The sequence below is a fragment of the Sus scrofa genome, chromosome 8, assembly GCF_000003025.6.
Source record: "Sus scrofa isolate TJ Tabasco breed Duroc chromosome 8, Sscrofa11.1, whole genome shotgun sequence".
NCBI lineage: Eukaryota > Metazoa > Chordata > Mammalia > Artiodactyla > Suidae > Sus > Sus scrofa.
In genome coordinates, this window is record NC_010450.4 from 38,488,170 (window position 1) to 38,509,450 (window position 21,281).

Genomic DNA, 21,281 nt, shown 5'->3' on the forward strand with positions numbered 1-21,281 from the left:
TGGTTGATCTGATTGCCATGAGCTGTGGTGTAGGTTGCAGACGTGCCTTGGATCCTGTGTTGCTGTGGCTGAGGTGTAGGCCGGCAGCTACAGCTCCGATTGGACCCCTAGCCTGGGAACCTCCCTATGCTGTGGGTGCGGCCCTAAAAAGACAAAAAGGTCAAAAAAAAAAATCACCACAAATGTCAATGCTTCACCTACAAAGTGTTCTCTTACTCCACAGGCAGAATCAGAGGCTTTCTTCGTATACCTTATATAACCCTTTACCTATGACTTTAAATAAATATTTAAATACATGATACATTGTTATAATTATAGTTTATATATCATTTGTCTCACAAGGCCTGTGGTTTCTGAAAGTTGCTCAGAACCAGATGTGTAGATATGGGGATCCAGACCTGGGGTTGGCACAACACAGCCCTTAGGCCAGATCTGGACCACTGCTGCCTGGAATTGCAAAATAGAGCTTTACTGGAATATAGGACCACACCCACTGGCATAGTTGTTTATGCAGCAAAACTGAGTAGTTGCCGTAGAGAAATGATGGCCTGCAAAGCTGGAAGTTCTATTTGGTCATTTACAAAGGTTAACAGACTTCGACCCAGATGCTGAGCATTCTGACCATTCTCACTTCAGCTACATCAATGTAATATCTGTATTGCAGAATGGGTTTCTAAGTAAGACCGCTAATGGGGGGATAAAGAGTTTTATTTGTTTTAATCTTTTTTTTTTTTAACAATGTCTGCCCATTATTCTACTGGGTTGTTCATTTTCTTATTGATTTTATTTTATTTTATTTTTTTTTTTGGCCACACCTGTGGCATGTGGAAGTTCCTGGACCAGTGATTTAACCTGTGCCACAGCAGCAACCTGAGCCACCGCAGTGACAGTGGTGATCCTTAAACCTCTGTGCCACAAGGGAATATTATATATATTTTTAAGTGGAAAATATTTTCAACGTAATATATATTTTTATATATTTATATATTTTTAAATGTTGAAAACTGTACTAGACTTATTTATTTACTTCTGAATGCCTAACTTTTGTTCCTATTATATAGAATATAGAAGCCAATTTTAAGTGTTTGCCAAAAAAAAATTTTTTTTTTTAAATCTTTTTGCCATTTCTTGGGCTGTTCCCGTGGCATATGGAGGTTCCCAGGCTAGGGGTCTAATTGGAGCTGTAACCACTGGCCTAGGCCAGAGTCACAGCAACTCGGGATCCAAGCTGAGTCTGTGACCTAAAACACAGCTCAAGGTAATGCAGTATCCTTAACCCACTGAGCAAGGCCAGGGATCGAACCCGCAACCTCATGGTTCCTAGTCGGATTCATTAACCACTGAGCCACGACGGGAACGCCAAATAAATATTTAATGATAGAAACCTAAACAGCTTACCTCTGGCCTTCGTTCAAGTGCTTCTTTAATTATGGGATGTAATTCTTCTATTAGTTCCCTAGAAGAAAAATGATATACATTCTTTTAATTAACAGCTAAAAAGATATAACCTGACATGTGGGAAATTACATATAAATATTAATATGATGATCTAAACTGACAAGGGTTAACCCTAGTACTACTGTTTTAAACACAATTTTTATTGTTTTGTTTTGGTTGTGAAATAACACATGTACTCTGTAGAGTATCTGGAAAAAAGGAAAAAATGGTATAGGCCACTTACTCTAATTTGAAGAGATAAATACTATCTGTTCAATCATTTTCCAGCCCACATGCATTTTACATGGTTTAAACCTTAACATATATGTCTCCTTTGTTTCCTTAATATTAGCACAATCATTTTCACATGTTAATTAATAATACTCTAGTATTAGGTTGGATGTGATTTCCTAACCATGTCCAGTTATAACTGATTCAATACATTTTATCTAATTTCTGGACTTTCCGACATGGTTCAGTGGTAATGAACACGACTATAATCGTGAGGATGTGGGTTCGATCCCTGGCCTTGCTCAGTAGGTTAAGAATCCAGTGTTGCCATGAGCTGCAGTGTAGGTCGCAGACCCAGCTCGGATGTGGCATTGCTGTGGCTGTGGCATAGGCTGTCAGCTATAGCTCCGATTTGACCCCTAGCCTGGGAACATCCACATGCCACAGGTGCAGCGTAGAAAAGACAAACAACAAAATTTTATCTAATTTTTAAAATTATACATACTGCCCGGTAAACACTTTTGTAAATTAATCTCTGACTTCATTTTTTATTATCTCCTTAGTATTAATTTTTACCAATAAAATTAATGGGTCAAAAGGTATGAACCACATGAAAATAATCCTTCTTTTTTTTTTTTTGGCTTATATCCTGATTTTAGGTTGCAAATGTACTCACTGTACAAAATTTGGAAAATACAAAAAAAAAAAAAAAAAAAAAGAAAAGAAAATCCACCCACAATTTCATCATGTATAGGAATTATTGCAGAAATTCAAAGTATATGCCTCAGAATTGTTTCTATTTATTCTTTATTTTTTTAAAGAAATTGAGATCGTTTATGCATCTCACTTTTTTCTGTTAGCACAAGAGTGTATTTATTTGTCATAAAATAATCTTCTAAAACTTCATTTATAATGAACACCATCCCACACCTATAGACATAGTACAATTCATTGGCCTATTTTCTATTGTACATGTTATTTTGGAAACAAAACATCAAACATCACCTCATATCAATATAGGACAATCTCAAAAGAATAAATTCAGTGTCCAGCAGGCAATAACAAAACAGACCTTCAGGTAAAAATGAAGTATTTGCTTTATGGCTCTCAAAAACATCAAGAATGATATAAAATATGTATATACATTTCTTTTAAGAAAAGACATTTCCTTGAACAAGAAGGGGAAAAACTATAGTTTTAAGCAATACATTAAGATTATAAATTAATAGAACCACTGCATAATCTAAATAAATTGGATAGGAAAAAATTAAAGCTTCCCATGGCATTTTATAATTTCTAGAACAAATTTATGTATAATTATATATTTGACTTTCATAATTGTTCTTTGAAGAAAATAGGGTAAATCTTATTTGCTCAATCAAAATGAGGAAATAAAGGCTCAAATAAAAGAAATGTTTTCCTAAATGTACGTGGCTAATTAACTATCCTAATAATAAGTGCTCTACCTCACCTGCTCTCCTAGTAGCCACATTTACTCCTGGAGCACATAGAGAAGACATAGAAAGATAATTACCTAAACGCTCCTGGGTTGGTCCTGCCAAGACCTAGAACAAGGGATTCTGTGATTTCCATGCTCTCAGAGCGCATCATTGGAACTATGTGCTTAAACAAGGATGAAGGGGATGGGACGCCAATAATCTGGAAAAGATAAATTATATTTTTAGCAGCACTAATGAGAGTACAGCCAACTAAATAATTTGACGTTTTAACAGTATCTGTCAAGGACAATGGATAGATGAGCTTAGAATGAATGGTGCTTCAAGATTTGCCTGTGGTATACATAAGCTAAAAAGGTTATGTGATTTATCCAGTGGTTCTCGCTCACTGCCAGTTTGTTAACAGAACAGGATTTGCAGGTCTCTTAATTTCTTACAGAAACTCACCATTGTTTTATAGGCCACCTCCCTCCATTAATCTGTTTCTTTTGATATGTAAAAATGAGTTAAAAAAAAAAAAAAGCTTCTAAAAGAGTTATCAGTGGAGTTCCCATTGTGCCTTAGTGGTTAACAAACCTGACTAGTATTCAAGAGGATGTGGGTTTGATCCCTGGCCTCGTTCAGTGGGTTAAGGATCTGGTGTTGCCGTGAGCTGTGGTGTAGATCAGACTCAGACCTGGCAGTGCTGTGGCTGTGGTGTAGGCTGGCAGCTGTAGTTCTGATCTGACTCCTTACCTGGGAACTTCCATATGCTGTGGGTGCGGTCCTAAAAAGACAAACAAACAAAAAACCCAGAAAAATTTAAATAAATAAAAGAGTCATCAGTATTAAAGAATTTGTCAATTTCCTTGAACCACCAGGTGATTCTGTGTCATATCATGAAGACTCTATTGCTGTTTTTAATCAACTTATTTGGACCACTACATAATTTGGGGAAATTCTAAAATCAAAACTTTATATACCATTGATTCCAATGAAACCCATAAAGATTGTAATGGGACTTCTTGAACTATAGTCAAAATCAGTCCAAGTAACTAATAAACATTTCAATCAAGTGACTTCGTGGTCCGGTTAACACATGACATTTATAAGGCCATTCAGACTCAGTGGCAGACCTGGAAAACTCACTTTCGAATCAATGCTGTAGCCGCTATCGGGGGTGGACGCCAGCGTCTCGGGAGGAGAACACCTCACAGAACCTGCAGATGCTGAAGATGATGAGGATGTGGCTGCACTGCAGCAAAGAAGCAGGTAGTTTCTCCACAGGCCAATGTATGAGTCACTGCTTGTGGTAGTATTTACTTTCTTAGCATTGATGGGGCTACTGAAAAGAAAAAAAAAAAAAAAAAAAAAAGAAAAACAAGTAGATATAAATAACACAACCCATTTTGAAGTTTGTTTTTTTTTAACTAATGCTAAATTTCTATCCATTTAGGGGAGGTATTAGTTTATAGTTTTTATTATTACTTCTACGAAGTCTTTGTGGAATGAGATACAATGAATAAAATATTGGATTGAAAATTAAAACACATTACAGGATCATTTTGATATAGCTATTATTTCTATCACTACAGTTTAAAATAGTATCTCAGGTTGGGTGAGGGGAGAGGAGTGGGTTGGACTGGGAGTTTGGGGTTGGTAGATGCAAACTATAGCCTTTGGAGTGGCTAAGCAATGAGATTTTGCTCTATAGCACAGGGAACTGTATCTAATCACTTATGATAGAACGTGATGGAGGATAATGTGAGAAAAAGAGTGTGTGTATATATATATGGATAATTGGGTTACTTTTCTGTACAGCGGAAATTGAAAATTGATAGAACATTGTAAATCAACTATGATTAAAAAAAGAAAAAAAGAAAAAAATTTTATCTGGTCACATTTATATTATAAATGCTCAATGTAGGGCAAAAGTGAAAACAAAATGAAAATTACCTTTACCTACATCAAAATAAGCAGTGAATATTCTTCCACACAACTTCAATTTAATACATAAAGGCATGAATCTATCTCATTTAAGTTATAAAAATCTAATCATACTGTTTCTTTAGTTTTGTACCTGCTTTTTATACTTAACATATGCTTTAAATATCGTCCATGTGCTTTAATACCCTTTCATGACATTTTTTTTTTTTTTGGTCTTTTTTTTAGGGCCATACCCACGGCGTATGTAGTTCCCAGGCTAGGGGTCCAATTTGGAGCCGTAGTCTCCAGCCTACACCACAGTCACAGCAATGCAGGATCCAAGCCAAGTGTGTGACCTACACCATAGCTCATGACAACGCTGGATCCTTAACCCACTGAGCAAGGTCAGGGATCCAACCCGCGTCCTCATGTATGCTAGTCGGGTTGGTTACCCGCTGAGATGGGAACTCCATACTGTTTCTTTTGTTTCATACCTGCTTTTTATACTTAACATATGCTTTAAATATCGTCCATGAGCTTTTAATACCCTTTTATGACATCTTTTTTGATGACGGAATGCTATATCACAGAGATTATCATGAGGTATACAGCCACACTTTTAGAGTTGGATATTTTAGCTAATAGAAAATTTTCCATAATACACACAGCACTATGCATTTGAATATATGAAAAATTATAATGAAAGTTTATATTCTTGGGTAAATTCCTGAAACAGGAATTGCAGTCAAAAGAATATCTGTACTTTTAAGGATTCTGTTAGATTTCTGTCTGGAAAGATTAGACCAATAAAATTCTTCAGAACAATTCCATAAATCTTTACAAACACAAAAATTCCATTAGGATCGAGGACTGAGAGCAAACAAAATTATACTAAATTATAATCTCAGTCTTCAATAGATTTATAGTATATTAGGATAAGCAATCCCTACACACCACTTCATTAATTCATCAATAGTCCCTTAAGTATTTTATTTTTTTATTTTTTGTCTTTGTCTTTTTAGGGCTGCACCCGTGGCATATGGAGGTTCCCAGGCTAGGGGTCTAGTCGGAGCTACAGCAACACCAGATCTGAGCTGCGTCTGCAACCTACACCACAGCTCATGACAAATCTGGATCCTTAACCCACTGAGCGAGGCCAGGGATCGAACCCGCAACCTCACGGTTCCTAGTTGGATTCATTTCCACTGCGCCATGACGGGAACTCCATCTCTTAGTATTTTAAAGAGCACAGTGAGAACAGTACAAACAAACCCAAAAACCTATAAAAAAAAAAAAATCACTGTCATCCTGTGTGCTATGGGAGATACATGATACAGAAGTAAAATAATGTCCATGGTATTAGGCTTGATGAAGAAAAATAGAGAAGAAAGGTGATACAGGGAATGGAGGTAGGAAGGGGCTTATAATTTCAAATATGGTAATTAAGGGAAACTAAATAAGTTCATAAGTGTTATGCAAGGTGGTGAATGTTCATTAAAAGTATAGCATCCACAACCCAACTGAAAAGTGGGCAGAAGACCAAGACATTTCTCCAAAGAAGACATACGGATGGCCAAGAGGCACCTGAAAAAATGCTCAACATTGCTAATTACTAGATAAATACAAATCAAAACTACTATGAGGTACCACCTCACACCAGTCAGAATGGCCATTATGAACAAGTCAACAAATAACAAATGCTAGAGAGGGTGTGGAGAAAAGGGAACCCTCCTGCTCTGCTGGTGGGAATATATATTGGTACAACCACTATGGAAAATAGTCTGGAGGTACCTCAGAAAACTAAATATAGAACTACCATATGACCCAGCAATGCCACCCCTGGGCATACTATCTGGACAAAATATTCATTCAAAAAGATACATGCACCCCTATGTTCATTGCAGCACTATTCACAATAGCTAAGACATGGAAACAACCTAAATGTCCATCGATAGATGAAGGGATTAAGAAGATGTGGTATATATACACAATGGAATACTACTCAGCCATAAAAAAGACAAAATAATGCCATTTGCAACAATGTGATTGCAACTAGAGATTCTTATACTATGTGAAGTCAGAAAGACAAAAACAAATACCATATATCACTTACATGTGTAATCTAAAATATGACAAAAATAATCCCATCTATAAAACAGAGACAGACAATGGCAATGGAGAACAGATTTATGGTTGTCAGGGGGAGGGAGTGGGATGGATGGAGAGTTTGGGGGTGGAGGATGCAACCTGTTACATTTGGAATGGATGAGCAATGGGGTCCTACTGTACAGCACAGGGAAATGTGTGTGATTGGGTCACTTTGCTGTACAATGGAAATTGCAGAAACATTATAAATCAACTATAATTTAATTGAAAAAAGCATCCAATACACAATATCTGAGAATCTAAATAGATATATAATTCTGGTTTGGAATTATGAGAAGGGCATAAAAATAAAGTGGAATTTGCAATATGTCAGATGTGGGCATACAGAGGAAAAGGCATTCTAGGTTCATGTGGAAAAAAAGGTCATGGAATAGATGTGGCAGATCACATTTAGTGAATTTTGAGAGGTTTTTGGTTCCAACACAGAGTCTATGGATGTCGATGACAGAAAGTAAGGGGAACAGACTGGAGAAGCCAGGTTTGTGGCACCTTTAACTAATTAATTAATTAATTAAGTCTTTTTAATCCACAGCTATAGCTGCTGGCCTATACCACAGTCACAGCCACAGCAACATGGGACCTGAGCCACGGCTGCGACCTACACTACAGATCATGGCAACGCCAGATCCTTAACCCATTGAGCGAGGCCGGGGATCGAACCTACAACTTCATGGATACTAGTCAGATTCGTTTCTGCTAAGCCATGACAGGAACTCTGTGTGGCACCTTTAATGTGAGCCTAAGATGTTAAGTTTATCCAGATGTTGGGTTTATATGAACAAAGTTATATGATGAGACGACTCATTACACGCCATTAGATCAATGGCATATTGGATAAGGTGAAATCAGGAACCCCAAATCAGGGTCACAAATTCTCGCCTATATTTAAGAGCAAGACAAAACTGCAGCTTATAAAGCCACGGTCAACTCTCCATCACATCACCAGTTACTCTGACTCTTTACCATTAGTCTGAGAACCACAACTGAGTGACATTATCAGCAGATGGCCTTCCTTTCAATGTTGTCATGAAAAGTAAGGTCAACGAGCTTGGTTTGTCTTAACCTCTCACTTTTTTTTTTTTTTTTTTTTTTTTTTGCTTTTTAGGGCCGTACCTGCAGTGTCTGGAGGTTCCCAGGCTAGGGGTCAAATTGGAGCTGCAGCTGCCGGCCTATACCATCACCTCAGCCATAGCAACGCAGGATCTGAGCTGAGTCTGCAGCCCACACCACAGCTCACGGCAACCCCAGATCCTTAACCCACTGAGTGAGGCCAGGGATCAAATCCACATCCTCATGGTTCCTAGTCAGATTCATTTCCACTGCATCACAATGGGAACTCCCTTTACTTCTCACTTTTTAGCTACAAACTTATCTATATCCACATCCATACTCCATATTCCTCTTCAGACCCTTTCCTCATTAATTCTTTCATTAAAAACAGATTCACTGGACACCAACTATGCACCAAGCAGTGCAGCTTTAAGTAAATTAACTATTACAATTTGGTGAGACCACATTACCTAAAAAGAATGGAAGGATTATGATACTATAATCTCTACAAATTTCATCTCACCCCTTTGCACCCCAGTACATTATGGCATGTCATTTATGGGATTCCCAATTTGTAGAACTTATCAAATGCACACAGTAGGAAGGCTGGCAGCCTATACATTTTCGGATTTATGCTAGGAAAATAACTTACTTTATATCAACTTGTGGGGATAATAACTGAAGTCTTGTATAGGCGAACATCCAAGCATAGCTCACAGCTGTAGGGCAGTGTTTTGGAAGATTTTCTTGCTTTAAAAAACTGGAGAGACTTATAATCCATGGGTCTTGGCCTTGGGTCACATGTGCAAATATCCATATGTGTGATGGACTAATCACATCAAACTGGTGGCTAATAGGAGAGGAGTTCCATTCTGCTAATGTCAGTAAATCTATTGAGCTAGGGCAATATAACAAAGTAGTCTATGAAGAGAAAAAAACAAAACAAATCAAAAACAATTAATTATTGCATCATATTTCAACAACTTTCAAAATTTTACCATATAAATTCTTTAAACTATATGTGGCCTATTGGTAGTTTCTAGAACAGAGGGTCTTAAACTGGGGTACTATGAGGGCCAAGGTACATGTAAGGGAGAATTCCTGAAATTGCAAATAAGGTTTGTGCGCACACAGGTACATGCAATTTTCTGGAGATTCCATAGTTTTTATTAGTCTCAAAAAGATGTATAAATCAAAGAAGGTTAAGAACCACCACTTATATAAATCATGTAGGAATATGCAACTTTCATAGCCACACTGAAACCACCAGAGAATTCAAAAATGAACCATTAACTTTCAGGCTGATGTACCCTATCTATGCAGATGTGGAACAGACTGGAAAATGGGAGCCTCCCCAAAGGCACAAATTCTCACTATTTTCTCAATATTCAAAGCTCTTAAGCTAAAGAGATAAAGACGTACTTTCAGAGCAAATTATTAATGATTTAAACAACAGAATGACAATAAAACAACAAAAAATGGAGTCTTAAAGTAAACAGGCCCAATTCACTCAATTATTCAACAAATATTCATAAAGTATCCACTCTGAGCCAGGCACAACTTTAGGTACAACAAGAGAGTCATCCATTTCTCTTCTTGTTGGCCAATTCACAATTAATAACCTAAAACAGAATTCTTCAAATTGCACGGATTTATAACCGTCTCTTAGGTTTATAAAATTCTGTTATTATCTCTCTTGGTCACACATAAGTCAAGAATTGGAAGAGCCAAGTGTTACATGGAAAGCACAGAAACCTCTTGTCCAAGGATTCCAAAACAAGAAGAAAAGTGATTTCAAGTAGTAAAGCTTCTTAGTTATCCTTCCATCACTTTTGCAATCTTTCTTTTTTTTTTTTTTTGGTCTTTGTTTTTTTAGGGCCACACTCACAGCATATGGAGGTTCCCAGGCTAGGGGTTGACTAGGAGCTGTAGCTGCTGGCCTACACTACAGCCACAGCAACATGGGATCTGAGCAGCGTCTGCAACCTACACCACAGCTCAGGGCAACGCCGGATCCTTAACCCACAGAGCGAGGCCAGGGATTGAACCTGAATCCTCATGGATCCTGGGCAGGTTTGTTACCACTGATCCATGATGGGAACTCCTATTTTTTTTTTTTAATCTTTAAAGAACTTTACCATTTTCAAAAATATATTCTAAGGAATGACGTTTGTAAGAAGAAAATTCACATATGTATATACATATGTCTTAGGTTCCAAAACAAGACTGAATAGCATGAAATCCTTATAGTTACCTGATCGGCCCCAGTGAGATGGATGAAGCTCTCAAGAATGGATGGGCTCAGCCTGTCCATCACATCTATGGCTAATTCATCATCACCCTACAAAAAAAGACATCGCATGTCTAAAAAAGTTAGGAATGTTTAAGGAAAAATAATGTCATTTGCAGCAACATGGATGGAACTAGAGATTCTCACACTAAGAGAAGCAAGCCAGAAAGAGAAAGACAAATACCATATGATATCACTTATATGTGGAGTCTAAAATATGGCACAAATGATCTATCTACCAAACAGAAACAGATCATGGACATGAAGGGCAGACCTGGGGGGTAAAGACAGAGAGAAATGGACAGGAAGTTTGGGCTTGGTAAATGCTGACTGTTACATTTACAATGGATGGGTGATGGGGCGCTGATGTACAGCACAGGGAACTATATTTAGTCTCCTGGGTTAGATGATGGAAAATGGAAAAAAAAAAAAAGAAAAAGAATGTATGCATATGGGTGGTGGCTAGGTCACTTTTCTGTATAGTAGAAACTGAAAAAAACACTGTAAATCAACTATACTTTAATACAATTTTTTTAAAATAAAATTTTTTTTTTTTGCCTTTTCTAGGGCTGCTCCTGTGGCATATGGAGGTTCCCAGCCTAGGGGTCGAATTGGACCTGTAGCCGCTGGCCCACCCCAGAGCCACAGCAATACCAGATCCGAGCCACATCTGCAACCTACACCACAGCTCACGGCAATGCCGGATCCTTAACCCACTGAGCAAGGCCAGGGATCAAACCCGCAACCTCCTAGTCGGATTCGTTAACCACTGAGCCACAACGGGAACTCTTAAAAAACATTTTTAAAAATTAAAAAAATTAAAAAAAAAAAACAAAAAAACCAGCACAACCTAGGTAAACATTAAACACTCACTTTAGCCCTATTTTTCTATTTGTTACAAATGGAAATTAGGGCAGGTGGGTTAGCTTAGATACACTATCAAAATGATCTTGTTATAATTAAGTTATACCTGGATAGTAAAAACAGAAACAGAATAAGGGACAAAAGGAGAGAGCTGAAGTGCTTTCGTTAGATAGCTGAATGAAATAGCCAGTCTTACCTTAGGTATTTCCAAAAGTGCAAATAAAGCCCGTATTTCTCGAAGGACGCTGACGGCTAACCTCCTGGTGGCAGGTCGACTGCTACAGAGAGTGACAAGTGCAAACCCTTCGACCACATGGAACACACTGGAGTACGGGCTCCTTTCCAGAGGAGGGGGATGAGACGCTCCATTAACCACACCATGCTTGAAAAAGAAACACAAGTTAAAAAATGACATACGTAGAGACATCCCAGTAGAACAATAAAGATTAAAGCAAATCATCAAAATTATGGCTACAGTTCTACCTCAGCTCAAGCCATTTTTAATTTTTTTTTTCTTTTTAGGGCCGCACCTGCGGTACATGGAGGTTCCCGGGCTAGGGGTCAAATCGGAGCTGCAGCTGCCAGTTTACACCACAGCCAGAGCCACATGGGATCCGAGCTGCATCTGCAACCTACACTGCAACTTGCAGCAACACTGGATCCTTAACCCACTGAGTGAGGCCAGCGATCAAATCGTCACGGATACTAATCAGGTTTTGAACTCGCTGAGCCACAATGGGAATTCCTCAAGCCATGGAAAATGCATTTAATTTATAAAAATGTCATAGTTACACAGTGAAAAAAGCATTTACTTGGCAGTTTAAACAGGAACTCTGTACCTGTTCTATCATTCTCTGGCTACATAAAAGCCTTAAAGCTGACAATTGCCATTGGTCTAACATTTCTAGGTGGAAAATGAAGGGAGTGGATTGTATCTTTTGGATTCAAAGTGTGGACCAGCAGTGTGGCATCACCTAGGAGCTTGTTAAAGAGAGAGAGATTCCCAGGTCCCTGGTGATTTGTAGGCTCATTAAAGGCTGAGAAGCTGGGCTGGCTTAGATGATCCAGTTCTAACAGTCCAAGGTTCTAAGGCTTTACATAACCATAAATCAATTTGAGGATGGTTAAGAAGCACACATACTGTATAAGTGAAACAGGGACTGGTGCCTTTGACAAGACAATCAAATAACTCAACTGGAAGACTACCAAAATTTTTCTATTACATCAGCTTTAAATATACTGGACACAACCTAAATATGAGCTAGAATTGCCTCTACTTTCTAATGTGTATTCAAAATCATAACCAGGAGTTCCCATCGTGGCTCAATGGTTCACGAACCCGACTAGGCTCCATGAGAATACAGGTTCGATCCCTGGCCTCACTCAGTGGGCTTAAGGATCTGGCATGGCCATGAGCTGTGGTATAGGTGGCAGACGTGGCTTGGATCTGGTGGTGGTGTGGCTGTGGCATAGGCCAGCAGCTGTAGCTCTGATTCAACCCCTAGCCTGGGAACCTCCATATGCCCTAAAAAGCAAAAAATGAAACAAAACAATAGAATTGTAACCAAAGCAAGAAGGTAGGAAAGATTAGACACACAAATGCAGTATATTTAATATATAAACTATAGGAAAGTTTAAGGGATTAGGAACACCTTGAAAGGGAATGAAAATTATCAAACTTTCAATTTTCGAGAAAGTCAATCTGTCTTAACATTAGTGGTCACAGACCACTGACCACAGGCAGAGGGACATCATGACGGAGTTTGGTACCTGTGAGTCCTGGGTTTTGTTATGCATTTGGGTTGCTTGTTTCCATTGATTTATTAACTGTACCAACATCTTTACAGCATTATCAAGAAGCGTGGGATGGACATCCGTCACTTCACGAACAATAAAATAAACAAATCCTGAAAGAACATCTTCCCGCCAATCTGGAAAATCAAGCATTAGTGCCTGCAGAGTATTGAAAGCCAGAGCACGCAGTTCTTCATCCATATGAATTGTGAGCCTACCAAGAACAAAATTCCATTAGCGAACCTCAAAAACCTTCCCAATAGTTCTTTACCTAAAACTGAAAACTAAGTCCTTGAAAATATGTCCTCTCAATTGATTTGTAAGAAGTATGAGGATAGGAACCAATGTTCACCTTTGATGCTATATATTCGCCCTTATGCTAGTCCATATTCACTTAATTTCATATATCAATCTATTAATATTATTGCTATTTTTACTATAAATCAGAACATGTTTGATCTTAATTCATATGTACTTTAGAAAACAGAGTGACAAATCAGAACTAAAGAAAATTCTTTAATCCTTAAAGTACTGTTATGTTATCCTAATAATTAATCAAAAATTATATCTAATCATATAATACCTCAGCACTAGCTCACATTTATTTAGTGCTTCACTAACGCTGGATAGGACATGATTTACCTCTATCATTCCTTTCACGCTGCGGAAGTTACAGTTAAATATAAGATGCCTGTCTGATTGTAAAGTGAGAAATACAACACATCAAGATGGCATCAATTTAAAAGAAGTAATTTCTGAAGGTGAGAATGAGGATAAATTTAAGAGAAACATCACAAATGCCGTGAGTTTAGAAAAAAAGGTGGGAAAAAATGTGTTTAACACGTAAGACTTTTAAAAGAGTTTAAATAAATTATAGGAGAGGCCATATGGAATTCCCTTTAAAGACAACAAAAGAGTATGAGGACATGAGCGTAGTATTAGCAAGAGGATTTCAAGAAAATTATAAAAGATGGCTGTGGCGGTGACACTACCAATATAAAATGCTTTGTGAGTAAGAGTTTCTGTTGGGGGCTGAAGAGGATTCTTTTTGTGATTGACCATCAAGACCCATGCATCAGAGTTGGAAACAGCCTGGATGAATAAATAGGTAATATTTAAGATATGCCACAATTACATGCTTGGGCAGCTGGGAAGATAGTGATCCTCAGCGACAGAGGAGGAAACCAGTGATTTAGGTGAGAAGAGCTATCAAAGGCTTCGCCCTGCTGGACTCAGTTCTGGTCTCCACTAAGCCACCCTTCAAGGGACAAGTAGACCAAAGAGAAAAAGTACTATAGCAGACAGACTCGGGAGCAAGCCACGAGGCAGCAGCAAAGAATATCAGAAATATCATATGGGGTCAGTATGATAAGGGTCTCTAGCTCAGTATTCTATCTCTGATAGCGGCATCACGGAAATAATGTGGGAAAGGAGAGTGGCTGACTCCTTGCTGCTGGCTTTATGGGTCATTTCAACATTGCTTAAATCCATGAATTTAAGTGTGGGTCAGGGGATAGAGGCAGGATGAGAACAATAGGGGCTGGCTGATCTAAGGCAGGACAACTAATTAACCTTCCTTAGAGAAAGTAGACAGGTCTGCAAATTTACAATGTATGTTTGCTTGCTTTATTTCTTTTTTTTTTTCCTTTTTTTTCTGAGGTGCTTACAGGTTAGAGGTACTTGAGGAATTCTTTTTTTTTTTTTTTTTTTTTTTTTTTGGTCTTTTTGCCTTTTCTAGGGCCGCTTCCGTGGCATATGGAGATTCCCAGGCTAGGGGTCTAATCGGAGCTGTAGCCACCGGCCTACGCCAGAGCCACAACAACAAGGGATCTGAGCTGCGTCTGCAACCTAGATCACAGGTCAAGGCAATACCGGATCCTTAACCCACTGAGCGAGGCCAGGGATTGAACCTGCAACCTCATGGTTCCTAGTCAGATTCATTAACCACTGCGCCACGACGGGAACTCCTGCTTGCTTTATTTCTAAGTAAAGAAGATTTAGACATCTATCATTTGGAATTGTGATGTGAGTAGGAAGTAGGAGTAGGAAGTGAAATAAGCAGACCCTAGAACCTTTCCTCCTATGGAAATAAATTAATGAGTAGTGAATATCACAGGGGAAATAAGCAAAGTAAAGAGCAAAGCAAACTGCTGATCACTGTTCAGAGGTCTGCTCTTCTCCTAGGCTCCTCCATCCCACGCCTTGGTAGATGCAATTTCATTTTGGTGAGGGATACAGATTGTTACCCACAAAGATGTAGGTGACTTATATGGAGGTGCAGGGAGTAAGAGTAGAACTGAATAATAGTTGTTTCCTGCTTTCCCAAGGAATAGCACTGTAAATAACAACTTATTTTCCCTTCCTAATGCTGCCAAGAAGTTTGTAACCATGCAGTCTAATTTATAGCAAGACTTAAGAGACGGAGTGGAAGGGGATGAACTTATCTCATGGTGCAAAGTTTTAAAGTAACCCCTTTCTTCTCAAAATCCTTAAAGAGACCACTATCATTCAGCCTCTGATTGCAACCTGCAACAGATGAGGATAGGAAGTGTGTGCGAAATGCTAGGTGTTTTCAGGAAGAAGGTGGGAGTTCACGCTGTGGCTCATAGTATCCATGAGGGTGAGGGTTCAATCCCTGGCCCTGCTTAGTGGGTTAAGGATCCAGTGTTGCTGTGAGCTGTGGTGTAGGTCACAGATGCAGCTTGTATCTGGTGTTGATGTGGCTGTGGTGTAGGCTGGTGGCTGCAGCTCGGATTTGATCCCTAGCCTGGGAACGTCCGTATGCCACAAGAGCAGCCATCCAAAGCAAAAAAAAAAAAAAAAAAAGGAGTTGGAAAAGGTTGGTGGTTAACTGTTTATTCATTGTGAATTTAACTGAAGACTTAGTAATAAGTGCCTGGCAAGCTGGAAACATCTTTCAATGTCAAGTATCACTGATCTATAATAGTCTTTGTACTTGGTTTTCCATTTAGGGTGGGGGCCATCATGGCGCAAGGGCCAAATCCAGGCTTCACAGGTAGCTACTTTTTACATCCAGAGATAAGTAGCTGTGACAAAAACCACAGAGCTTGCAAATCTTGAAATATTTACTATCTGGCCCTTTCAGAAAAAAGTGCTAACCTCTTACCTAAAGTGAATCCCCAACTGTATCAACACAGCAGTTTTTCAAAAGGCCATCACTTCAACCTAGAATTAGTTTTGGCAGCTAGTATTTAAGCCTGATGTCATGTTATTTATTCTTTTTTTCTTTTTTCTTTTTGCTTTTTTAAGGGCCGCATTCGTGGCACATGAAGGTTCCCAGGCTAAGGATCGAATCGGAGCTGCAGCTGCTGGCCTACTCTACAGCCACAGCAACAGCAACCCCAGATTGAGCCACATCTGTGACCTACACTGCAGCTTGCGGCAATGCGAGATCCTTAACCCACTAAGTGCAGAGGCCAGGGATCAAACCCCCATCCTTATGGATACTGTTTGGGTTCTTAATCTGCTGAGCCACAATGGGAACTCCAATTTATTCATTTTATAGAGTCTAGCAGAGGAATGAGATAAAGACTTGAACCCTACAGGCTCTATAATAAAAGAAAAAAAGTGAGACCTGGCGACCAAGCTCGGTTCCAAAGAAATGACTGTGGAAGTTAATACAGTAATTAATTGCCTAATGAGTATTATCACATATTGATTATGCTCATACATTAAGGGACATAACGTGTTATATAAATCCCAAGAAACAGTACTAGATGGAAAGGCAAGCGATTTAAAAATGGGATTTGTAGGAGAATCCAGAAGAACTTTAAAAGTTAAGAAATAAGTGGGGAGAATAAAAGACAAAAACAGGAGTTTGGAAAGTAATCAAATAAAGGATTAAAAATGTCTTTATCACTACTTTTTTTGGCGATAATAGTAACAGAGTGTATTAGAAATGGAAAGAGACTGAAAGAAAGAAAAGTTAACATAGTGAACAGGAATTCTCATTTACCTTGCTAACAATTCAATGAGGTCAGTTCTGCTCATACCATCAGGAATCAGCCTTGGAATAGCAGCAATACAAGTTCTAAACAAATCAATTTTGGGTTTTCTTTCCCCCCTAAAAAAAAAAAAAAAAAAACCACAAACAACAAACACACACACATAAGACTCAATTAAGAAGTATCTTACGTACATCAAGACAATGAAAGTAAATGTGAAAAAATTATTACAGAAAGTATGAGCCCACCTCCAAAAGTTTAATGTATTTAGTGTAAAAGGAGCACATATAAATTCAGTAAATAATTATCAGTTTATACATGAAGAAAATGATAGACAGCTAATTCAGGAAAAAAACACAGCTAGCGAGCCAAAAAAAAAAAAGGTTTTCAGTAATTAGAAAAGAAGCGGAACAGCAATTATGTTTAAATAATAAACATTATTTAAGTAAATTATTTATAGTTGTTTCAAATAAAATTACATATAATTTAAAAAGTTAACCTTTGATAATATTTAATTATTAAAAACAAAAATAACATTGCCCTTATTAAATAATCAAATAGTTATTTGGGGGAAACCTCTAAAATTAACAAAAATTTTTCTTTTGTTTAGTATCATCTAGTAACAAGGTCTTAGAAAACAGACATTTTCATATACCACTCCTGACATTGTTTGTTCTTGGATTTTTATTTTAATTCAGAATGCACACACATTCAAATAAGCATTATTTGTATTTTATATGTAATAGAATATGTGAAGTTTTGAAAACCTTGGTTCCTCAGGAGGCTAGATACAATTTAATTCCTCTGTATTTTCAATGATTTTTTTTTTTTTTTTTTTTTTTTTTTTGCTATTTCTTGGGCCGCTCCTGCGGCATATGGAGATTTCCAGGCTAGGGGTCTAATCGGAGCTGTAGCCACCAGCCCACGCCAGAGCCACAGCAACGCGGGATCCGAGGCATGTCAGCTCACAGCAATGCCGGATCCTTAACCCACTGAGCAAGGCCAAGGAGCAAACCCGCAACCTCATGGTTCCTAGTCAGATTTGTTAACCTCTGAGCCACGACGGGAACTCTGATTTTATTATTTATTTAAAATAGCTAACCTTTTATATCCTGGTTTTTATTTTGGTCTCTATTTCAAGATGAAGCTGTTAATTTATTTTTCCCAAATTGGTCTCAGTTGGCCCAAGAAAATATTTCTTATGTAGAGAAGAAATTGGGAGTTCCCGTTGTGGTTCAGTGGTTAGCAAATCCGACTAGCATCCATGAGGACTTGGGTTCAATCCCAGGCCTCGCTCAGTGGGTTAAGGATCCGGTGTTGCCATGAGCTGTGGTGTAGGTCACAGACGTGGCTTGGATCCCCCGTTGCTGTGGCTCTGGTGTAGGCTGGTGGCTACAGCTCCAATTCTACTCCTAGCCTGGGAACCTCCATATGCTGTAAGTGTGGCCCTAAAAGACAAAAAGACAAAAAAAAAAAAAAAAAAAAGAAAAAAGAAAAAAAGAAAAGAATTTGGATGTTCGAAGACTTTGGGGGTGGGTATTCATTATAGTGGCAATGGACTTACTACTTACTTTTAGCGATTTTATATACAGTCAGTCTTCCCTTTGCTTGGTTCCAGAGTGCATGAATTTCGGTTATACAATGTAGCTAAGTAATACCAGGCCCCAACAGTGTGGTGGTTCAGTTTTCTGTTACCACATATTAACTATAAGTAATTGTATAGCCAAGCTTCCCTGTTAGCTTTTCGGTTCACTAATCAGTACATAAATGACAGATGTGCATCATAGCCAGTGATTCAATCACATCAATTTTTTTTCAAAGTCCACAGTGATTGGTCCCTGCACATTTGTTATTCAGTTTACACATACATGGCAAAAGGGTGGAGTTGTGTTCATTCCTTGTCTCCGGTGGTAAACTCGGGTGACATTTGACAAAAGTGGATAATCAAAAGAGGAAATCGGTCCACAAAGATTGAAGTACAGCAAAGATTAAAGTATAGCAAAGAAAGGAATATGGGAAGTGAAATTCACATCAAACAGAAGTCTGGGGTTACAGGAAGAAAGAGCTGACCCCCAGGGAATGCTGCCATGGCTGGCATCGAAGACGCTGCATATGCAGCCAGAGGGACTAGGTGAGGGCAAACTTATGGCATAAACGAGAAAAGTGTGACAAAAAGGATGAAGATTTCCCAGAGGACGTAATGCAGGAGAAAAGCTTCACCGTAGAGAAACTCTCAGAAATAGTAGCAAATACTAGGATATAGTAATTATTAATTAATTGAGGGGTCCAATATCCAATTTGGTAAGCTAAGTCCTATGATTCAGATGTTAATATCATTTACTTATTTATTCATTCATTCATTCTTGTTAGGGCCACACCTGTGGCATCTGGAAGTTCCCAGGCAAGGGGTCAAATCGGGGCTGCAGCTGCCAGCCTACACCACAGCAACACCAGATCTGAGTCATGTCTGTGACCTATGCTGCAGTTCATGGCAATGCCCGATCCTTCACCCAGTGAGTGAGGCCAGGGATCGAACCCACGTCCTCATGGAGACTAGTCAGATTCGTTTCCGCACTGGGAACTCCCAGATGTTAATATCTTTTAAAAAGTCCTCATATAGAGAATATGTCAATGCTTCCTAGCAAATAGAAGAAGTTGTTGACATAAATACACCGTCCTGAGAAGGAAGTGCTTAATGACATGGAAAAAAAAAAAAAAATGGGGGTTGACAAGCAGTTGCTGGGGTGGTGAGGTGGGGATGAGAGGAGGTGATTGCTTCGAAAAAGCTACTCAAACATCATTCCCCTCTGTACCCTTGGTTCTCAGAGATTTTCAGATTTTCTTTCTTTCTTTTTTTTTTTTTTTTTTTGTCTTTTTGCCTTTTCTAGGGCCTTTTCCCACGGCATATGGAGGTTCCCAGGCTAGGGGTCAAATCGGAGCTGTAGCCACTGGCCTACACCAGAGCCACAGCAACGGGGGATCCAAGCCGCGTCTGCGACCTACACTACAGCTCACAGCAATGCCGGATCCTTAACCCACTGAGCAAGGCCAGGGATCGAACCTGCAACCTCACAGTTCCTAGTCAGATTCATTAACCACTGCGCCACGACGGAACTCCAGGTTTTCTTTTTTGTTGAAGAAGGCTCTGGAAATAAGAGCATCTGTTTGACTTAATAAACCAATCCTGTCCACACACATCTGGGGTAACTAGGATTTATCTATCACTCACCAAATAAGTATAAGGCCTTGTCACTGACAACAAACTAGGCGGATCTGGGATGATCTTTGCTATCTATACTGGTTTGACAGTACTTGAGAGAGCAAAACTGAGCATGTGAAAGGAATCACTGTATTAAGAACTGCAGCAGGAGTTCCCGTTGTGGCTCAGCAGGTTAAAACCCAATGTTGTCCCTCTGAGGAGGCAGGTTTGGTGCTTGGCCTGGCTCAGTGGGTTAATGATCTGGCGATGCCATGCAGATGTGCCTTGGATCCAGTGTGGCTGTGGCCGTCAGCTACAGCTCCAGTTTGACCCCTAGCCTGGGAACTTCCATATGCTACAGATGCGGCCATAAAAAGGTGGGAAAAAAAAAAAAAAGAACTGCAGCAGATGGCAATAGGCGAGAACTCCAGAAGAGAAAGTACGAAAACAAGCAAGCAAGACTCAACCCTCTATACTTAGGAAAATGGAAACGGCCGTAAAGAGAAATAATTGACTACATACGTAATCATATCTTCAGGTTCCTTATTGGACATCTGCACACTAGTCATACACATGGGTCTCCCAACTTCTTTGTCCAAATGTCTGAGGATGCTATCTAATGCTTTTCTCACTTGAGGATAGTAAACGGACATTCCTAGGGGGGCAAAAAAACCTCAGCTATAAAATGTCAAAAATTAGGTAAAGACTGGTTACTTCCTGTAAGAAACAAAAGCCCTATCAATCTTTAATTAACATTAACTTTATCATTACCAAAGAAGGAGTTCCAACTTTAATGTACTCTTCTCCCTGATAATGAGCTTCAGAATACTGGAGAAAAGATGTAACAATTATGCACAGAATTGAAGTTAATTTGAAGGAAGGGCAAAATGCAGTGAGGAGTAGCATGTAAGAAGATCTTATTA

General features: G+C 38.8%; 1 protein-coding gene across 14 annotated transcripts in view; it reads right to left on the reverse strand.

The window, feature by feature from the left end:
- The window catches only part of FRYL (FRY like transcription coactivator), a 350,059-nt gene that overhangs the window by 92,390 nt on the left and 236,388 nt on the right, over positions 1 to 21,281 (reverse strand). For all 14 annotated transcript variants that reach the window (XM_021101186.1, XM_021101187.1, XM_021101185.1 and 11 more), the window contains 9 exons: positions 20,881 to 21,013; positions 17,171 to 17,278; positions 13,171 to 13,408; positions 11,597 to 11,782; positions 10,501 to 10,587; positions 8,899 to 9,167; positions 4,254 to 4,449; positions 3,203 to 3,327; positions 1,399 to 1,456 (listed from right to left, as the gene is read on the reverse strand). In XM_021101186.1, coding sequence (XP_020956845.1) covers positions 1,399 to 1,456; positions 3,203 to 3,327; positions 4,254 to 4,449; positions 8,899 to 9,167; positions 10,501 to 10,587; positions 11,597 to 11,782; positions 13,171 to 13,408; positions 17,171 to 17,278; positions 20,881 to 21,013 — 1,400 coding nt within the window. The remainder of the gene's footprint in view (positions 1 to 1,398; positions 1,457 to 3,202; positions 3,328 to 4,253; positions 4,450 to 8,898; positions 9,168 to 10,500; positions 10,588 to 11,596; positions 11,783 to 13,170; positions 13,409 to 17,170; positions 17,279 to 20,880; positions 21,014 to 21,281) is intronic.